Source organism: Phyllostomus hastatus, unplaced genomic scaffold (assembly GCF_019186645.2).
Source record: "Phyllostomus hastatus isolate PE091 unplaced genomic scaffold, TTU_PhHast_1.1 phas_scaffold_317, whole genome shotgun sequence".
NCBI classification, from domain to species: domain Eukaryota; kingdom Metazoa; phylum Chordata; class Mammalia; order Chiroptera; family Phyllostomidae; genus Phyllostomus; species Phyllostomus hastatus.
This window is the reverse complement of record NW_025334023.1, coordinates 4798568-4820780: the sequence shown is the minus strand read 5'-3', so window position 1 is coordinate 4820780 and position 22213 is coordinate 4798568. Positions and strand designations below refer to the sequence as shown.

The window sequence follows — 22213 nt, the reverse complement described above, 5'->3', positions numbered from 1 at the left end:
TGTGAAATCTTCACTGCCAGCCCGAAACTCTAGCACCTGAGAACTCACTACTTTCCAAAACAGTTTCCTTCCATCTCTGCACAGTTATGACAATCAGAAAATTTTCTTGTATGGGGTGGAAGTAAGTTCTCCTATGACTTCTACCCAATGGTTCTAGTTTCTATCCATGTACCCACAAAGGCCAATTCTTTTCCCTTTTCCACATCACAGTCCTCAAGATAACCTTGAGAGCTCCCATATCCCCCTAACCCAATCCAATCTTCATCTTCTCTTCTCCACAATAAATGTTCAGTCTCCACTAACCATTCCTCATATAAAATGATTCCCAATGTCTTCCGCATCTAAACTACCTCTTTTAAACTGAACCCAAGATGTCTATATCCCTTCTACGATATAGTATGTACCTTCCCTCTGAAGTATTGTCATAAAGACTAAGGCCTTCACAGTATTTAAATGCCTAGACAGCATTGACCAAAATGTCCCAGACAACATTAGTTTTGCAAAGTGTTCTACAAAAAAGGGATCCATGATCAAAAAAGTTGGGGAGCATTTTACATTATATACTCCACTCTTCATCTTTCACAATATATATTAGTAGTACATAAAAGCTCTGGGAATTTCTATAATAAGTATGTTTTGCTTAGCTTGTATTTATCCCCATCCTTACCGTGACTACCCACATTGTGAAGCTTCTGAAAAAATCATCCTAGAAACTAAGCTGTGGCCTAATTAAAGCACAGTCTTGCCAGGGTGCAACATGCTTTGTACCATCTTAAATCCCTACCCTTAGTTTTGTCTCCTTGTTCTCTTCCATTTTACTTTACATAATTTTGTATCCTATCTAACCTACCTTAAAACTTTTTGGAATAAATAGAATATGAGAAAAGAAAGCTTTAATAGTTTTTCTTTTTAAGAAATCTGGGATCCACTAAGTCTAGCCTATTCCCAAGAAAGGGAAAAAATGAAGATCTAATTAGGAAGAAAAGTTAAGGAGCTGTGGAAGGCATATGGTCCAAACTCCATAAGTGACCCAGGCAAGTATGGTCTTGATCCATTAGGCTTGGCCATCTAGCTGTCTAACAAGATCTAAAAATACTCCACATGTGTACCACTTAATAAGCCCACCCCCTAAGGTTAGAGGGAATCCCAGAAAGGAAACAACATTTTAGATTCAGGAAACAAAAATGAGTTTATAAGGCTGAAGCTTAACACTATGCCACAGATCTATGGCTGCTATTTGCTGTTTGTTCATTCAGTGATACATTTACTGAGTGTCTACTTAGTGCTAGTTAACCTATTTGCTAATATTTGAGGGTATAGAGATGAATATGATGACCCTTGCCCTTGAGAAGCTGGTAGCCTTGTAAAAAACAATTATTATAAACAAACAAAAACCACAAAATAAAATGATCAATGACAAAATAGCTGGTATATAAAGCAATTCTGGAGGCATAGTGTAGAAGGAATAATGAACCTTCCCCAGGGTGATCTAAAAAAGTGGTACAGCAAGGTGAAATGAAGGCCTCTTTCTAATCTGTGAGGAGATAGTTCAGGAATAAGATATAAGAACTAAACTGCTCCTCTTTGGGAGTGGGAAATGGTGGGGAAAGTTTAGAAACCATAAGTAGAATCAAGAAATTCCCTGGGCATAAGAGACATCCTTATTTCCAGGACTTGTGTAAGGGAAGTCATCACAAAAAAGATCTGAAGTCACAAAAAGGTTGATTCACTTTTTAAAAGATTTTATTTATTTTATTTTTAGACAGAAGGGAAAGGAGGGAGAAAGAAGGAGAGAAACATCAATGTGTGGTTGCCTCTCGCCCCACTTCCTAGTGGGGACCTGGCCCGCAACCCAGGCAGGTGCCCTAAGTGGGAATCAAACTGGCAACCCTTTGGTCTGCAGGCTGGCACTCAATCCACTGAGCCACACTAGCCATGGCAATGTTTTTTTCATTTTTACAGTAGTATGCCAACAATAAAATATATAAATAGTGGGTTTTAGAAAATCATCAATGGATGCTAAAATTAGTACACAAATGTTTAATGAAAAACATGATATTTATATGGTCTCAAAGTATATCCCCACAAATTAATATAAATCTCAAAGGAAAATATAGTAACTTCATAATGCAAAAAAGGGGAAGATAAGTGATCAACATTAACATCATCAATTTTGGGACAAACTGACATCAGGTACCTACTGATAAGATCAAACTAAGGATACAATATCACATTTGTGGAATTCCTGCTGAATCTAATCAATAGGAAACAGACAACTGAAGAATATTAGTTGTCTATTAGTTGAAAAAACTAACTGAAGAGTAGTCTACAAAGTAACTGATCAATACCCTTCAAAATTGTCAAGCTCAAAAAACACCAAGACAGACTGAAGGATTATCCTAGTTAAAGCAAAATAAAGAACATTATTGGACAGTTGATGACATTTGAACAGATTGCAGACTACACAATCACAGCACTGAACTGATTTTAATAATTGCATTTTAGTTACGAAGATACTAACCCTTAGGAAATATAAACGTACAGCTCTGACTGGTGTGGCTCAGTTGGTTGGGCCTTGTCCTGCAAAGCGAAAGTCACTGGTTCAATTCCCAATCAGGGCATATGCCTGGGTTGCAGGTTTTGTTCCCAGCTGGGGCATGTATGAGAGGAAAGCAATTGATTTTCTGTTTCACTCTCACATTGATGTTTTGCTCCCTCTCTTTCTCCCTCCCTTCCCCTCTCTTTAAATAAGTGAACAAATAAAAATTTAAAAAAAAAAGGAAATATAGACCTACAAATTTAAGAATTTAGGGGTAATGGGCCTGATATCTATATCTTTCCCTCAAATGGTTAAGAAATTTAAAAATTGGACTTCTGGTCAAGATGGAGGCATACATAAACATGCTTTACCTTCTTGTAAAACTAAAGAAAACATTACAGCTAGACCTCAAAACGAGTAACACCCAGAACTGTCAGAAAATCAAGCTGTGTGGAAGTCCAACAACCGAAGATTTAAAGAAGCCACATTCATCCAAATGGGTAGGAGGAATGGAAACATGGAGACACCCACAGAAGCACGGAGACCCGGTGTGGCCCAGACAGGTGGTAGAATGGGTGGTCCCACATTCACATATGGTGAATAAAAATCGAGAGGGATACTACAGGAGCAAAGGATCCCAGCCCAGGGTTCCAGAGTCAGGAAGATAAATCCCCATAACTTCTGGCTGTAAAAATCAGTGGGGGTTGAGGTGGCAGAAGAAACTGCAAGATTTTCAGGAGACTCCACTTAAAGGGCCAGCATGGACTTAGAACTCAAAATTTACAGTGCCTTTTCTATAAGAGGCCATGCTAGTAAGACTAGGAGTCAAAGCAACTCTACCAAATACATAAAAACAAACACAGGGAGGCTGCTAAATTGAGGAGACAAAGAAATATGGCTCAACTAAAAGAACAGAACGAAACCCCGAACAGAAAAATAACTAAACAAAACAGAGATAACCAACCTGACAGATACAGAGTTCAAAACACTGGTTATCAGGATGCTCACAGAACTCACGGAGTACAGCAACAGCAAAAAAACAAACAAACAAACCCAAGAAGAAATGAAGGTTACATTGAATGAAATAAAGAAGAATATACAGGGAACCAACAATGGAGGGGATGACAAAGTTCAAATCAATGACTTGGAACATAAGAAAGAAATAAACATTCAACCAGAACAGTGAGAAGAAAAAAGAATGGGAAAAAAAAAAAAAGAGGATAGTATAAGGTACATCTGGGACATCTCCAAACATACCAACATCCGAAGCAAAGGGATGCCAAAAAGAGAAGATGAAAAACAAGAGCAGGAATTTGAATACTTATTTGAAAAAATATTGAAAAAAATCTTCCTTAATTTGGTGCAGAAAACAGACATTCAAGTCCAAGAATCACAAAGAGTCCCAAACAAGTTGGACTCAAAGAGGACCACACCAAGACACATCATAATTAAAATGCCAAAGGTTAAAGATGAGGAGAGAATCTTAAAAGCAGTAAGAGAAAAGGAGACGGTTACCTACAAAGGAGTTCCCATAAGACTGTCAGCTGATTTCTCAAAAGAAACTTTGCAGGCAAGAAGGGACTGGCAAGAAGCATTTAAAGTGTTGAGAAGCTAGGACCTACAACCCAGATTGCTCTATCCAGCAAAGCTATCATTTAGAATGGAAAGGCAGATAAAAGTGCTTCCCAGACAAGGAAAAGCAAAAGGAGTTCATCATCATCAAGCCATTATTACGTGAAATGTAAAAGGGGCTTATTTAAGAAAAAGATCAAAACTATGAACATTAAAATGGCAATAAATTCACAACTATCTACAATTGAATCTAAAAAACAAACTAAGCCAACAAACAGGGCAGGAACAGAATCACAGTTATGGAGATCACTTGGATGGTTATCAGCTGGGAAAGGGAATGGGGAGAATGGGGAAAAAGGTGCAGGGAATAAATGGTAGGTACCAAATGGATATGGGGATTTTAAAAATAGTATAGGAAGCCCTGGCTGGCATAGCTCAGTGGATTGAGCTTGGGCTGAGAACCAAAGTGTCCCAGGTTTGATTCCCAGTCAGGGTACATGCCTGGGTTGCAGGCCATGACCCCCAGCAACTGCACATTGAGGTTTCTCTCTCTCTCTCTCTCTCTCTCTCTTTCTCTCCCTCTCTCTCTCTCTCCCCCTCCCTTCCCTCTCTAAAAATAAATAAATAAAATCTTTTAAAAAAATAGTATAGGAAATGGAGAAACCAAAGAATTTATATGCATGACCCATGGACTTGAACTAAGAGGGGAGAATGCTGGAGGGAATGGGGGTACCGGGTGGAGGGAGGCAAAAAGGGAAAAATTGGAACTATAATAGCATAATCAGTAAAGTATATTTAAAAATTTTTCAAACTATAAACACATGGTGTATATGGAAGACATAAAGAGAATCAACAACAAAGCCAATAGGGCAAAATGTCAACTAGTGGTGAATCTAGGTAAAGAGAATAAAGAGTTCTTTTTACTCTTCTGGTTACTTTTTCCTAATTTTGGAATTACGTTAAAAGAAAATGCCCTGGCTGGCGTAGCTCAGTGGATTGAGCACGGGCTGTGAACCAAAGCATCGCAGGTTCGATTCCCAGTCAGGGCACATGCTTGGGTTGCAGGCCTCGGCCCCCAGCAACTGCACATTAATGTTTCTCTCTCTCTCTCTTTCTCCCTTCCTTCCCTCTCTAAAAATAAATAAATAAATAAATATAGTTAAAAAAATTTTTTTTTAAAGTTTTAAAAAAAAAAGAAAACATTGCTATAAGTGTGGGGGGAGGGGGCTAAAAAACCACAAAAGCAATATAAAAGAAAAAAGGACTGCTACCTAGTATTTACATTCTTAGTAGTTATGGTCATCATATACTCTGAAAAACAGAATTTTAGACTGTCCCACACCTTTATCCCTTTCTCTCCTTTCTCTTTAGATCATAGCAAATACACTCCCAGCTCCTTGTCTTTGTGAGAATGTACTAAGGAGCCATAAAAGGATACGGGGAGAGGGGCAAATGAAGATTATAAAAACTGGCTTTACAGTGAATTATAGTAGATACACCTACTCTAAATTATACAATATTCTGCATTACAGAATATTTTTAAAAATACAGAATGAAAGATAGAGAATAAATAAAAAGAGATGATGCCACCCTGCCTGGTGTGGCTCAGTGGATCAAGTGTGGGCTGCAAACCAAAGGGTCGCCGGTTGAATTCCCAGTCAGGGCACACACCTAGGTTGTGGGCCAGGTCCCCAGGTGGGGCCATGTGGGGGGCAACCACACATCGATGTTTCTCTCCCTCTCTTTCTCCCTCCCTTCTCCTCTTTCTAAAAATAAATAAATAAAACCTTAAAAAAAGAGAGAGAGAGAGATGATGCTCACACAACAAATCAAAGAGCAGAAAACTATACTCAATCATTTCTAAAAATAGCCAAGCTCTTGTACCATTCTTAGAAATAAAACTGAAGACTCACTAATGAAATGACATGTTTGGGAAGTACTAATTGGCTTAGAGCTCCCTTAGCAAAAGAAGAGCGATTTCAAAAGACAATCTGGGATTTTATATGTAAGTAGACATCTACTGAGCATGTCTGCCTTTGAGCACCAACTCATAAGTTAAATATTTTACATATTTTATAAAATAAATGACAAAAAATCATGATAATAAAATAAATGATTTTAAACTATTTGTTAAAATCAACTTTTTAATTTACTTTGAATTGATGAGTTTTCAAAGACCATTTCAAATGCTACTTCTTGTTCATCCTCACCTTACTGGAGTATAAACTTTCAGCCTTTGGCATTTTTTTGGTTACTAATAAAACTCTTATACTAAAGTTGTACATGTATGTTTTTTTAATCTCTTATTCTAGAGTTTAAGCTCCCAGGCAGCAAGAACCATATTTTACTCAGCCTTTGTAAAAGATACAAAATTTAATCTAGCATAATACTTATTACATAGTATAAACAAATAAATATTCTCAAAGTCAATTAATGAGATAATTAACAATTTGAATCATGTAAGACCAACTTGGGAAGATTCGATCTAAGATTTAAAATGATAAAGTGCACAATATGAAGAATCTAAGTTAGAAAAGTGCTAACAAAGCACTCCAGAAAGGATAATGGGCAGTTGGCGAGAGGGAAGAGACTGAGTGAGGAATGATCAAGGGAAGATAAATAGCTTTGCTTAAATGAATCACAGTGTATGAGCATAGGCATAATACACTGCATCGACAGTTCAGGTGGTTTTAAAGTAACTGAGTAAATTTGTAGAAGGTCTCAAAGATTATGATCATGAGTTACTTTCAAGAGACTTCCTAGAAGAACAACATAATTAAAACAGCACTGAGGACAAAGAGCGTCCCTACTATGAAGTATGACTTCATAGTCCTTTCCTTATAATTAGGAGAGCCATACAATTATCATTTAAACTGGAATACCTTTGAGAGTGAAAAGGAATACCATTAATAATTATGCTAGAACAGACATAAACTAGGTCACAGGGGTATCAAACTCATTTTCACTGGGGGCCGCATCAGCTTCGAGGTTGCCTTCAAAGAGCCAAATGTAATTTTAGGATTGTATAAATGTAACTACTCCTTAACTAGGGACAAGGAGCTCAGTCCTGCCACTGGATAGAAACAAGGTGCCAGGCCAGATTAAACAAGGTGGAGGGCTGGATTCAGCCCATGGGCCTTGTATTTGCCACCTGTGAACTAGGACTTGTCCCATGCAGACTGTGGTGTATGATCACCTTACTTACAGCCTACTTATTTATAGCCCACCCCTGGCCACCTTGATTATGTCTCAAAATTTGGCAACAATCATTTCAAAAGGTATATTCACTCTCTTGCATACTCCTACTACCTACCTAAGAAAACAGGAGGAATAACAGCCCTAAGCAGTTTGATAATACCTATATGTCAAAATCATCATCTAAAGTTTACCAATTATTATTGGTATTACCAATTAAATTGGTATTATTGATGAACATCCACCATGCAGTCAAGAATGGTAAGCCTTACCACAAACAAACATATCAAACAAAAGAGAACAAATTCAAAAGAATGGACAAATCAAAGCATACATGTTTGTTTGAAATCCCTAGATGCAACTATTTTGGAACAGGGCACTAGGTCAGCAGCAATTATATAGAAAGGGTCTTACCTTGGGAACTTTGGGAGGACTCTGTGGAAGAGGAACTACTGTCTGTATAATTCTGTGGTTCTTCTTTTCCCTCCTGAAGAGAAGAATTACCGGCCTCTGCCACCCTGGATGCTTGTTGTAATGTTTCTGTGACCAGCTGCCTTGTTTGTTCACTAACAACTGTGGCTTGAAACGTCACTGGTTTGGGTTTAATAAGAACCTAGAAGAAAAGTAGAAATGTATCCAGTTTATATTTTAGAGCACTATTTAAAATGTTAACTTTCTAGGTCATGAACAATAATATTTTCCTGATGTGGAAAACCACGTTCTGTTCATTTACTATGCTTTGGATACAACATTGTACGTCAAAGACTAATCCAATCTATGAACGAATTATAGTCAAGCCACATACAACAGTTAAGTGGTACGCGCCAGATTACAATAGCCACGATTCTGACGAGAACCTTTGCCCCTGTTTTCTTCTTGCCTATGATGTCTCCAGGAGTCATTTTATAATTGTTGGCTATCGAGAAGCAATGACAGTCACAAGCCAAGGATGACAGAAGAGGAAGATACATGGAATATTCCCTGTGGAATTTTTGTGTCGCAATAACAGTCTTGGATTTCCCCAGCCTGAATGTTAATTAACATGAAAATAAAACCCTAATTTGTTTAAGTCACTGTTCTTTGGCTTTCTGTCATTAGCAACCAAATGAAGTTCCTAACTGACACGTGTGCACAAAGTAAACCTGCCTGGGACCTAAATCATCTCTGAAGAATTCCCCAGAGGAACAATGATGTAGTCAACTACTAGAAGCCACACGGACATGTGGTAGATCAACTCTTGGCAAAGGCGAAAGTCACAGACTCTAAAAGAAGTGAAATGGGAAAAACATTTTCAAACTTGAACCATTACACTTCAAAATTTGAACTTTAGTAGTTGACTTCAATTGTGTGCATGGAAGAAAGTATTAACTTACCACATTTTTTTTTTCATTTCTCCAATATGTAAGATTCTAAACCTTTTATTTTTTAAAAGAGATTTTACTTATTTTTAGGGAGAGGTGAAGGGAGGAAGAAAGAGAGAGACACATCAATGTGCTTCTCATAGGTGCCCTGACAGGGGACTGAACCTTCGACCCAAGTATGTGCCCTGACCAGGAACTGAACCAGCAACCTTTTGCTTTGTGGGATGATGCCCAACCAATAAGGCAAGATTCTAAACCTTTCAGACTCTATTAAGTCACCTATTTCTAAGAATTCAAGAATGAAATACACAACAACTTAGATAATGGAGCAAATGAAATTGTTCCAGTTCAATCTTAAAGGCAATTTGGACTTATTTCTAATCACCAAACTTACTTGTTTAGATAGTAAACTGCTTGATTATAATTCTGAGAAAATTATTCGAAAGGTAAATTATTAGTTTATAGGTAAATCACTACCTTTGACAAAAATTCTAGGATAGCATTTCTCAACCAAAGCTGACTTTGCTTCCTTTGATATCTCATACGTCATGTGAAATAAACAGGAGACCAGCAACAAAAGGTTAATCCTGAGCCTCAATTTCCCTGGCACATCTCCAGAAAAGTTATCTTAGTGGTTGAAAAGCAAAGAGATCTCTAGTTTCTACATATTTAGTTTTCAAACAAAGCAAATTTTATAAGTAAATAAATTGCTTTTAAAGACCATATTAGCTTATAAAAAGTAAATACTTTTTTCTGAGAGATTCTGAATAATTACTGTTCTTCCTCAACAATATACTCCTCAAATAACAATATACACCTTCAACAAATTTTATTCCAAGGGGACTGTTTTCTGTCAATATTTGCTCATGATGACACAAATAATCTAGATATCAAAAAAAAAAAGTACCGAAGACTGAAACACAGGTTTTGAAAATGGATGGATAATTATATACATGCAGTCATAACTTTAAATAATTTGACTTTTTAAATATTACTGATCTTTTCATTCAAATTTTTTACTTTGGGATTTTAGGAATTTAAAATATACCTAAGCCAAGAAAAATCACCATATTTTATAGCTTACCTGTGTTTTCCCTTGCTGCCCATAAACAATTTTTGTTGGGATGATTTTAGCTGCTGGTTGAACTGTAGAACCTATTCCTTTTGGCTGAGTTACAATCATTTTGGTGATGGGTCTTGTAGCAGTGATGATAGCTGGCTTTGCTCCCGTTGGCACTGTCTGAATAGTCTTTTCTCCCTAAATTGAAGTTAGTAATACATGCGATTTACAAGCATTTAAATGATAAAAACTGTCCTTTTACTGAAAAACCACAGAAAGATTTTATCAAGATGATGGGAAAAAGAACTATAAATTGTGTAACAAAGTACAATGTTTTCAGGTGATCAAAAATCTCAGACTTATTTGAAATGATCTTAGAAGTCATCTAACTTTTTATCCAAAGAAGGCATTATTTCCTAATGAGTAAATTTTAAAAATTATTGACATAAATCTTATTATACTGTCTCATTCACAGAATATACTATATGAAAAATCAGGAAACCATAGAAAAATATATACTAAAATGTTAACAGAATAGGGATTATATTTTGTTCCCCCTACACTCATCTTTATTTTCTAACTTATCTAAAATGAACATTTATATAATAAAAAAAAAACTGTGTATTAAATCAATAGCTAAATGTACACATACAAAATAAACTGCCTAAGTTCCCAAATATAAATTAGAAGGATAAATAGCAGAATGTCTATGTGAAAAAGAATGGGCAAGAGATAAAATCAGCAAAGACTTAACATTCTTTCTAAGATTACATGGGAAAATCCAAAGACAGACTTAGGGCATTTCCCACATTTTATTACCAGTATGTTACTAATATCACTTTAGTTTATTGACTAGGTAGCTTAAGCCCATTAACTTTTCACCATTTTTGTTCATTTTCACCTGCTTTGTTCTTAAGTATCATTTATAGAATCGATACTTGACCTTAAATTAACAATGACTTTACTAAATTATTAAAATTTAAAAAATTAAAATCCGTAAGTAAAAAGAAAAGTTCTGAAATTTTTCACCTTACTAGTTTTTCTTATTTTTTAGTGATTAGTGTCTGTCTAAACTTAACAGCCAGTAAAAACAAAGCACCCAGGTGAGCTGGCAGAAAGGTACTCACTATGAATTTAGAGCTAAATATTATAACAAAAATCACAAGGGGAACTGTCTGCTATAATTACCTAAGGGAAACATAAAGTGTGTGTGAATTGTGTGCTTCCTTATTTTAACACAAATACCTCTTTCACAGCAGCATCTCTGGCAAAAGCTCCATCTAGTTCATTTGCCAAGAACAGCTGGTTTGCAAATGGGCACATCTATCGCTGTGGCTTGATGGGCCCTGTCCAAGTAAACTGAGCCATTCAAAGCCAATTCAAAACCAACTAGCAGGCTATTTTTTGCAAAAGCTCTTCTGATGTGTGTGTGAGCGTGCACTGAAGAATAAGCAGTTAAGTACAAGTGCATGCACATGTGTGGTAAAAAGGATAGTGTTATACTCTTTTCTGCTTGTAACTATTTCTTCTGTCACACTGTTGCTATTAGATATATCCAGCAGCTAGGATTCACAAATAACTCTTAGATCTACATGATCATAGGACTTAAGTTACGTGGCAACCCCTCTTACACATCCAATTCTATAAAATTGCAAACCAGACTACACAGGGTTCTGAAAAGCTAAATTCTAATCCTGGTTTTACTTTTGGCTTACTATGTGAACTCAGGCTAGAAACAATCTGACTTCCCACATGATGAAAAAAATCTATGCTGCACCTCTGTCAACACTGTATAGATTGTGATGCCTAGGAAGCTATTGGAGATCTACTATAATGAAGTATAGCATTCTTTTTCCAGCAAAGTAGGGACATTACCAAGCCCAAACAGTTAAGTACCAAGATTAATAACAATTAAAAAAGCACATTTATTGAGGACTTCCTATGTGCCAAGCACTGTTCTAACCACTTTCAAAAAAGCTACTAGCTAGTGAAAAACTCACTGGCAGAGATTATCTTCCCCAACATACAAAAGAGGAAATTGAGTCTAAGAAGTTGAATAAATTAGCCAAGGTCCAACAACTATGATACTAAGAGACCCAATGTTTATTTAGCTTGAAACCTCTTAACAACTGCATATAAACTAACAAAGTTATAAATAAATCTGTTATTTGAATATTTTCACTAGCTCTAAGGTAAAAATGAAAGTAACAACTCCCTGTCAATTAATTTAGTCTTAATCCCATATATCCCTTTGCCCAGCCTAGGCCAAATACTAGGCTGCTACCTACTGGCCACATGCAGCAATAAAATTCTCCTCTAACAGAGGTCCCCTGTAGTTAATAGGCCAGTGGAATCCTCCATCTGAACCAAACTAAGCATCTAAATCATAGTTTAAGCAACCTGGTTATAAGCAACATGTTTTAGAAATACTGTGAAAAATGAGATCAGTAGATGGTGTTTTAGCAGTTGTTATATCACAGTGGTGGTAAATCAAGCCATTCTGGCCATTGCTGGGTTCTGAAGTTCTTAAGCAAATATCTGTATAGCTGGTCTTTCAAGTCCTCAGTGTATTGCTGAATCTGCAGTTCAAACTCTTACTTACTCCAGCATTTAGCAATGTTGTGACAACGTTTTTGCCCGGGAGGCCTTGAATGGTCGTTCCTTTTCCTGTGGTCTTTTGCACAACAATCACATTGGGCTTGGAAGTCATTGGGATTGTAGTGATTTTGGTAGTTGTTCCTTAGAGAAGGGGGGAGAAAAGGAGGCCTGAGTTAAGGACTGTGATATTTGATTATTTCTCTTTATATTGTACAAAATACAAGTGAGCATGTCATCCTAAAATGACATGAAGGCTGTCATGCAGATGAAAATGAAGGCTTAGAATAGTAAGTTACAAGTTGTCCTAGAAAAAGAGAATATTAAAAATTGACTCTTACAACAAGGCATCTTTCTGGAATCTGAGGACCTGCACACCAAACTCAGAACGTAAAATTATCACTATCTGTGTCTCCACCACCAATATTCTCCCAACTAGTTAACTGAAACAAATCAGAATCTTTATCCCATGACATATATTTCCCCCAAACTCAGTATTATTTACCTATATGGCTAGTGTGAGGGGAAAACTCTTCAAGAAGATCATAAAAAAGAGGGAGTTAAATGCTTAACAAAATCTGCATAACACCAGACGCTACAAAAAACTTATGAAATGTCATGTATTTTTATGTGATCAAAAAAGACAAAACTAACACTGACTCACAGACCAACATGTGCTCTTATAATCTACAACACTCTAAGGAATGAGGATGAAACTCTATTTTATATACATAGATATAAATTTATATTCCCAATTATTAAGCTCTACTTTGTAGTGGTATATGTACTGACCCACATATCATATTATCTTACCCTCTCCCCCACATCCTTCCACATCTGCTTCCCTCCTACCTTTGAACTCTATCTACCTATCAAATCTGAACCCTATATTCTTGTAATTGTCCATGTTGGAACTCCTGGTGCAAATCTTTGATTCATGCCTTGTCTTCACTCCATGTACCCCCTGACAAAATGAAAGCCTCTTGAGATCCACATTTGCTTTTTTTCATGTCACTGATTCTTCAGTGCTAGGCACATAGTGTATGGCAATTACTCAGTAATGAATATACAAATTAACTTAATTTGTCACCAACATGTCTTCTTCAAACATGTTATCAATATCAGCTCAATAGACAAGCCTTCAACTCTTTTGTCTTCTCATTTTCTTCCTATTTCAACTTTTTCTCATACAAATAGCATCAGAGAATGGTCCTTGTCATATCAAACATCTAAAAAAACCCTAACTTCATCATGTCAAGAACCCAGAATATGTGACATTGGTTAAATCTTCCTATTCCCTCTTGTGTCTAGTTCCTACTTCCCACTTTGATTTTCAAATTCTTGCATGATCTGGCCCTTAACCTACTGATTTGATTTTATTTGTTCCTACTCCACAATACACACCATTAACTCTAGTCTAACATGTTAACTCCTTCCCTATGGCTTCCTATTACCTACCACAGAGAGCCCAAACTCTTCTGCTTAGCTTTCCAGGTTCTGTCAGACTTATTTTTCAGGGTTATCCAATATATACCTCTCCTTCAGTGTTGGTTTCCACACTGGTCCTTGAGCATACCAGTCCCAATGCAACTTTTGTGAGTGCAGTTCCCTCTGTCTACGAAAACAGGCAGATCATATTTTTCTCCTATCAGCTTACATATTGTTTATTAAATGACTAAGCATATAACAGGTACTCATTAATAAGCCATAAAGCATCACAACTTATTAATATATTCTAAAGGAAAAATTAAACAAAAATTTTTTGACTGAAAAACCTCAGCATTCCTTACTTGAGATTTAGAAATAAGACTGTACTAAGAATGAGAATGTTCTTAATTCTTATTCTTATTAGTTCTTATTCTAGCTGTATGTCAATTTTTGGTAATCTTGTTACAATGTCTTTGGAATATACTTGCTGTCATCTGGTATCTCATCAGTCTAAGGCAACCTTCAGGTTACACAAAAAAGTACTTTTATCTATGTACCCCAGCTTCAAAAATGTTTATCTGTAGGATCTACACAGTAGGCTAAGAGCCACAAAAACCAAACTGCACATTATTCAGTTGTATCAACTTTAACTCTAATACCTCATGTGTGATTCTCCTTTGACAATGCAGCCTCACCAAATTTTGGCTAATAAAAAACTTTTTAGAAAGTAAGCATTAAAAGCTATCCCAAGGAAATGTAAACTAAGCTTTAACTTTACATCAAAGTACAAGGACCATCAGCTTAACAAAACGTGCATGCATTTGGGGGTGCGTGTGTAAGAAAATAGAAGAGGCACAGCATAAAGCAAAGCAAGGACAGCATTACATTAAAATACAATATAATTTGTGACTAGAATTATCAAACTCTTAAGATTCCAGTGAGCATGTCTCTTTATCTCAGGTGATATCTATGTCATACTGAATAAAGTAGTAGTACTCATTTTTTAAAAAGGCCTTCATCTATGCCTTCATAGAATTCAGTCTATATTTTTCACGTTACAACAGAATATATACAGGATGAGTATTCTTTAGGGCAGAGAACATACCTCATGCACATCCCTGTTATCACAGCACCCCGCCTAGCATCTGGCTCACAGTGTATTAGAAAACCCATGTATATATACAGTCTTTACTTATAAAGAGTCAAGATACAATGGGTGCAAATGCCTGTGAAACACTTCTGGATCATGGGCTATAATACTGATGCATTCCAGGGATTTCTATTTAAAAATAAGGTACACGTAGAAGTCTGAGTATTATGGTAGGTAGGCTTAAAAGAACACAAATTTATTGGTCCAGACTTTACTATTCACACATTCTCTTTATTTTTTCAGTGTCTACAATCAACTTTATTTAATACCTAAACACATTCACTTCTCAATCCCTTCATCTTTTTTACTCAGTTCCCCAATTCCTCTCCTTTCTGGTAATCATCAGTCTCTTCCCTATATCTGTGAGTCTATGTCTGTTTTGTTTGTTTATAGTGTTCTTTAAATTCCACATATAAGTGAAATCACATGGTATTAGTCTTTCTGACTTACTTCATTTAGCGTAATACCCTCTAGGTCCATCCATGCTATCACAAATAATAAGATTTAGTTCTTTTTATGACCTAGTGATAGTCCATTTGTATATATGTAGAATAGCTTTTTTTTATTATAGATTCTTGAGCCATCCTGACAATCTTGGTCTTGTGGGTAATGTTTTTTTCCAACCACAGTTTACATTCAATACCATTCTATACCAGTTTCAGATGTACAACGAAATGGCCAGAAAACCATGCTCTCTACAGAGTGGTCCCCCAACTGTCCCAAGAACCCCCAGACCCCATACCCAGTCATCTCGGCATTATTGACTATACTATTTTGGGTAATGTCTTATGTTGTTCTGCTTGTAGAATATGCAAATTAATAAATGAATTAAAAAGTATATGAACACTTGCTCCTTGCCCGGACATTGTACTAAAGATTAAGAGAATCAGAATTAAGTTTTGTCACTGTCATGGCTCCTTGTAAAGTCCTCAGAGACAAGATAATGAGTTTACCTCTGAAGAATCCAATCATCTGCATAAAATATGCAAGATTCTTCAACCAACCCTCAACAAAGTTCTAGTATACACATGTAAGTAAATATATGACTCTATTAAGATATGAGTTAAACTGCAAAAAAGTCATGCCTTCCATTTAATTGCTTATTCCAATAAAAAGGAAAATCTGACCTTTTTTAGAATGCACTTTTGGAAGCATGAACTTGCTTTCTAGGATATTGTACAAAAGAAGTAAGATCTTCACATAATGATATATATATAATGATGCTCCTCATGGGATTATTGATAATGGCCAAGAAGAACTGAAAGCAACTTGAAATATTCAACAATAAGAAACTGGATAAATTATGGTGCTTCATATGACAGAACACTATGGAGCCATTACATGAGGGCAGGAGGAGTGTCAAAATACATTTAATGGAATGAGAAAATAATGTTATTATATTAAAAAGATAACATTAGCTCTCAATTTAAAAAATATGTATACACACAAACACATATATACAAAAACAGAAAAAGGGACATACAGAAATATATACACTTAAATTTCAACACATTCCTCTGGATAGTGAAAATTATAAGTTTTTCATTTTTCTTTGTACCTTTCTACATTTTCCAAATTCCCTACAATGAGGAAAAAATTAGCTTTTTAAAAAAGCCTCCTACTCAGACAGCTAGAATTTTTAGTGTATTTTAAGAAAAATGTTCTTTTTTCATTGGGGAACACAGATGGTGTCACGGTGCAGTGGGTCCGAACTCTAGAACACAGCATTGCTCAAGGATGAAAGCACAAACTGTCTGAATTCATCCAACCACACTTACATTTTACTATAAATAGGAAATCTGGGGCTGAAAGCTAACCTATAATTCTAGTATCCCAAAGAACAAGAATATTATAAAATAAGAGAGCTGTCTTTATAAAGAACATCGATATGTAACAGGAGGATCAGTTCAGAGCAGTCAGAAATGAGAGCAGTTCTTTAGAATAAAAGTGTCAGTCAGGCAGAGGCACAGAAAAATGGCTCCATTGCAGTGAATGATGTTGTTTCATCTCTGTGCCAAGCATATCCTATAGTGCTGAAAAATTTAATTCTTCTTCTAATGTATATGCACACACTTGAAATAGCAACTAATTATGAGTTGTTTTGTATTAAAATAGAAAGGTGGGCCCTGGCTAGTGTAGCTCAGTGGATTAAGCATGGGCTGAGAACCAGGGGGTCACCAGTTCGATTCACAGTCAGGGCACATGCCTGGGTTGCGGGCTGGGTCCCCAGTGGAGGGCTCGTGAGAGGCAACCACATATTGTAGTCTCTTTCCCTCTCTTTCTCCTTCCCTTCCCCCCTCTCTAAAAATAAATAAATAAATAATCTAAAAAAAATATCAAACTACAGAAAGGTGGGTAAATTATATACACGATAAAATCTATAAATGTTGTATCTCACCATCTCTTTGCTTCCAGAAAAATGTGCTTGCTTTGCATTGCTCTAACCTGGTACAAAGCAGCTAAATCATAAATAATGTTTGAAAACAGAGGCCTCATAACATCTCAACATCCCTTCAAGCTATACAGAACCATGAATTTATATATGTAAGTAAAGAAAAAGCCTTATAGTCATATAAAGCGACATACCAATGAAAAACATGATCATTTTTTAAGAAATGTTTAATTGAGTATGTGTTCTAACTATTTAAAGATATTGTCAAGTAATAAATCATAATGTGAATTTTAACTATGTTATTTAAAATATCCTCTTAAAAATCTGGAGTACAATAATTCTTTCCCTCCTGGTTTCACCCTCCTCAGTTTGGCAAATGTTGGCTTTTATCACTTGTACTTAAAAGCAGAGCCAAAACTAACAGCTTTAAATAGAGTACTTGATGCCAATACTATGCCCTGCTTTGCCTTTTTTCACTCTCTGAGTTATCGGCAACATCACATTACTGCTAGGAACTTCAATCCCTTCATTTTTAAATGTTACAACAACTCACCTGGGGCATACAAAATATGGCTAGTCTACAAAAATAGTAAACAGTTAAAGTCAAGAGGGCTTGCTTGATCAAAGATTATCTACATCATTTTAATTAAAAAATAATAATCAATGAAAACAAATGCCATATTAACATTCCACTTCAGAATACACAACCCAAATACTTCAGGAATTAAAGTTCCAATAAATATTAGCCTTCACTACCTAAGTAAAATATTTTTTAAGAGTAAACAGTCAATATAAATGGTGAAAAGCAAATACGGCATTCAAGTATTTTTATTTTTAATAAGCTAAAGTGACATTAGCAATTGAAATTATGAGTTATGGTTCCTCAAACATACTTAGATAAATAAACACTAGTTCTTCCAGTGTCTAGCTTGTGTGGTCTGAGACAGGTCAATTTCATCTCTGTAATCTTAAATCTGTTTGTTATCTCTAAACTGGAGATGATACCAACTATTTCAGAGTAATGAGGTCTGAACAGATTAAAAAATGGGAGAATATTTTATAAATGAAAAATTTCTATGCAAATGCAAGCCATAATCTTTCCATTCTGGTTAAAAGCAAACTTATGTTCTTTCTAGTTTAAAAATATCAAAAGCTTAATATGTGAAGATTTAATACCAGAACTAAAAACCCCACAATTGTTAAATATCAGGACGGAAAAGCTCTAGATTTCTAAGTGGAAAACTGAGACCAAACAGAATCCTTTGACAGTTGAAATGTTTTTTTCCTCTTATGAACCACCTATACCTTTTATACATTTCAGATATACCTACCAGAAACTATATTACTGCTAATTATCTTGCCCCCCAAGGTAGCTAATGATTTGGGTACTACTGTAATGATGCTACCACTGGTAGTTTTCACATAGGTTGCAGCTCCAGGGGTTGCAGCTACCCGACCAATGGATGGGCTCACTGTTGGCCGGGTATAGGTTGCCTGTGTGCCTATAAAAAGGGAAAAGCCAAAAGAAAAATGTGTCATTACTTATAGAAAAATGACAATTTATACAATTTAACTATAATTCAATGTAACCTACATTGCTTTAACTTGAAAATAGAATTTCAAAGTGTCAAGACTTAAATAACAAGCCCTGGCTGGTGTAGCTCAGTGGATTAAGCTCGGGCTGCGAACCAAAGTGTCGCAGGTTCGATTCCCAGTCAGGGCATATGCCTGGGTTGCAGGCTATGGCCCCCAGCAATCGCACATTGATGTTTCTCTCCCTCTCTCCCTCCCTTCCCTCTCTAAAAATGAGTAAATAAAATCTTTAAAAAAATGTTTGCATGTGTTTATGCACACTTATATAAAAAAAGACTTAAGTAACAAATTATAGCCAGTTTTCAACACACATAGCTAAAAACTATAGCCAAGTCAATTTGAATCAATTTTACGCATCAAATACTATGATATGCTGCGTCAAATTACTAACCCCAAGAAAAAAGATAACCAGTTCTGTTGCTTCTTCCACTACTCTTCTTCCATTAGTTTTATGTCAAAAGAAACATAAATTTAACTACCTTTCCTGCCAGGGCATTTTAGCCATTTCTGTTATAGATTCTAAGGTCTCCGCATCTGTTTTATGCTGTCTCAGTGCCAAGCCCCATGTCAGCACTCAGCAAATAAGGCAATACTGTTTGTCTAAAATGTTAGAAACTTTTACTGTTTTGTACTCTGCTACCTTGTACATACATTTCCATCCTTTAAAGAGTTATGCCATCATTTTACTAGTGATTAAAATTGAAGCTGCCAAGAATTGCCAGGAATATTTTGTTTTAGCCTACAAAGTTCATTATTTACATATTTCCTCAACTTTAACTGACCTGTTAAATGAAGAAGGTATTTTTCTTCATGTCTCTCAAAGGATTTTACACTCCTCCCCACAATTTTAGAACTATTTTCTTTTCCCAAAGAGGAGTTAAAAACTAACCAGATGAGCCTATTATAGTTTCTTACAACTTTGGTAACTCAGAAATACCATCATAAACTAAGAACTATTAGTCCTGGAGAGAATGAAAATGACTCAGATAACACCTTCTTCAACTGAAAAAAATTTTTTCATGATAATTAGATTGAGAGGTCACTGTGATAATCATTTTCAACAATACCCTCCCCCCAAAATTCTTTTAGCACAGTATTCACCATTTAAAAATACAATCCCTATTCAAAAGAGGGAGGAAGGAAAGCACATTAAGTAGAATTAGTTTAAATTGGTTACATATATCTGAATTAGAAAAAAAACCTAGTGCAAAGTAAATATGTTATAATATAGATACATAGTTTGAATCTGTTAAATTATAACCAGAAAAAAATTTCAACTTAAGCTTTTGTTTATTAAAAGAGAAACACTATTCCAATACAGATACATAAGCACAGGCACATGACTATCGCCACCTTTCCCGAACACGAGAAATTATATATACCTAACCCTACTATCTTTGGACCAAATGGTGAAAAGTCTGTGGGGAAGTATGATAGATTTAATACAAGAATAACAGTATTTCTAAAGCACAGATTTTGCATGGAGACAGAAAGTAGAATGGTTGCTGCCAAAGCCTGGGAGAAGGTGAGACTAGAGAGTTCCAGTTTGGGAAGATGAAAAAGTTCTGGAGCTACATGGTGGTGATGGTTGCAAAATAATGTGGATGTACTTAATGCTAACAAACTGTACGCTTAAAATGGTGAAAACAATATATTTCATGTTATGTACATTTTACCACAATTTTTTTTTTAAAGCATTGGTTTTGGGGTCAAACAGATCTGGGTTCAAATCCCACTTCTGCCTTTTATTGACTATGCAAACTTGGGCAAGATGCTTAATGTAAGTCTTTGTTTTATTGCTGAAAATAGAGATAATAAAGCCTAAGGGGAATTAAATACACTGTTTGTACAGACATTTACATATTGGCCAATAGATGATAGCTTCTAAGCGTCAGATAGGTATCACCTTAAACTAGTTAGATTTTATTATCTAAATACTGGCCATCCTCCAAAACAATTGGTAAGAGCTATACAAATTCAAAATAATAGCAATGGCTAATTCTAATATTAATTAATAGTAATAGCTATTGAGCACTCTTGTTGGGGACTTTATATACTTGATTTCACTTAATACTTACAATAACCGTATGGCATAGATATTATTATCCCATTTAAATAGACAAGTGAAAATATTGAGGGATTAAGTAACTGTTCAGCGTCACCAAGGGTGGTATTATTTTAAATGATCTACACTGTCACTTCATTGGGCATAGCCTAGTTGCTCTCATTTCCAGGCAAAATGTCATCCTGTGCCCCCCTAAGTCTGAGTAATGCTTAGTACACTGTAATGTAATACAGACTCTCAACCTCATCAAAGTGAGATCGTTGTGGGCAGAGACTGTGTTTTCACTCACTCAATAAATCCTACTAAACATTTACTTACAGACTAGCTCTCTCTCTGTATACAGGTAATAAAACAAACATGGTCCCTTATCCTTATGGGAGCTTATGAGCTAATAGGGTGAACAACATTAAATCACCAAACAGTAGCTAAGTAATTAGAAATTGCAGTACATGCTATGAAGGAAAAGAACAGAGGACTGTACAACAATGAGAGAGAAAACTATTTTTAGTTGGAGGGAAGTGGGATGTCAAGAAAGGCCTCTTTGAAGAAGTGTCTCAATAATCTCTGTAACCAGTGTCAAACACTTTGCTGGTACAGAGAAATTAAAATTACTCAGTGAGTATATGATGAATGAATGGATTGATGCTCAAGAAAACTTACCAGTAGGAGTGGTTACCAATTTAGTTGTCATTATTGCACCGTTACTGCTAACCACCATAATAGGGGAATTGCTACTGGTTGGCAGAGTTGCCGTCACTGGTTTCGGTAAGATTTTACTTGGTTGAACTTGTTGTGTGATGATTTTAACACCTTTGAAAGAAGAAAAATAAATATCAGTGCGGACTATTTAAAATACATGTGCCTTATACCAACCCAAGAGGGCAGTAGTTACACACATTTACTTCGCCTTGCCTAAAGAGAAGCTTTCTTCATATAGATAAAAACCTTTTGCCAGCTTTTATTTCTTAAATTCCCCTTTCCTAACTTCTCTCATTGAAGAACACAATTAAAACATTACGGGGGGGAGGGTGGGGGGCTGGATTGGGAGTAAAAGGGAGAAAACTGTACTTGAACAATGATTAAAATAAAATTTAAAAACAAACAAACAAACAAACAAAAAAACACCATTACATAGGCAATTAAATTCTTAGGGAAAAACATTGTTTTCTTTTCTATGATCATGTTATATAAGAGCTTTCAAACCAAATTAATCATTGATTTGAACTTTTACAGACAAATAATCTGTTCCATGCAGATAGGGGT

The 22213-nt window shown here is 35.7% G+C and overlaps 1 protein-coding gene across 7 annotated transcripts in view; it reads right to left on the bottom strand.

The window, feature by feature from the left end:
- The window catches only part of EMSY (EMSY transcriptional repressor, BRCA2 interacting), a 78661-nt gene that overhangs the window by 16947 nt on the left and 39501 nt on the right, over window positions 1-22213 (bottom strand). For all 7 annotated transcript variants that reach the window (XM_045817862.1, XM_045817858.1, XM_045817861.1 and 4 more), the window contains 5 exons: window positions 21611-21760; window positions 18624-18794; window positions 12330-12466; window positions 9752-9925; window positions 7721-7919 (listed from right to left, as the gene is read on the bottom strand). In XM_045817862.1, coding sequence (XP_045673818.1) covers window positions 7721-7919; window positions 9752-9925; window positions 12330-12466; window positions 18624-18794; window positions 21611-21760 — 831 coding nt within the window. The remainder of the gene's footprint in view (window positions 1-7720; window positions 7920-9751; window positions 9926-12329; window positions 12467-18623; window positions 18795-21610; window positions 21761-22213) is intronic.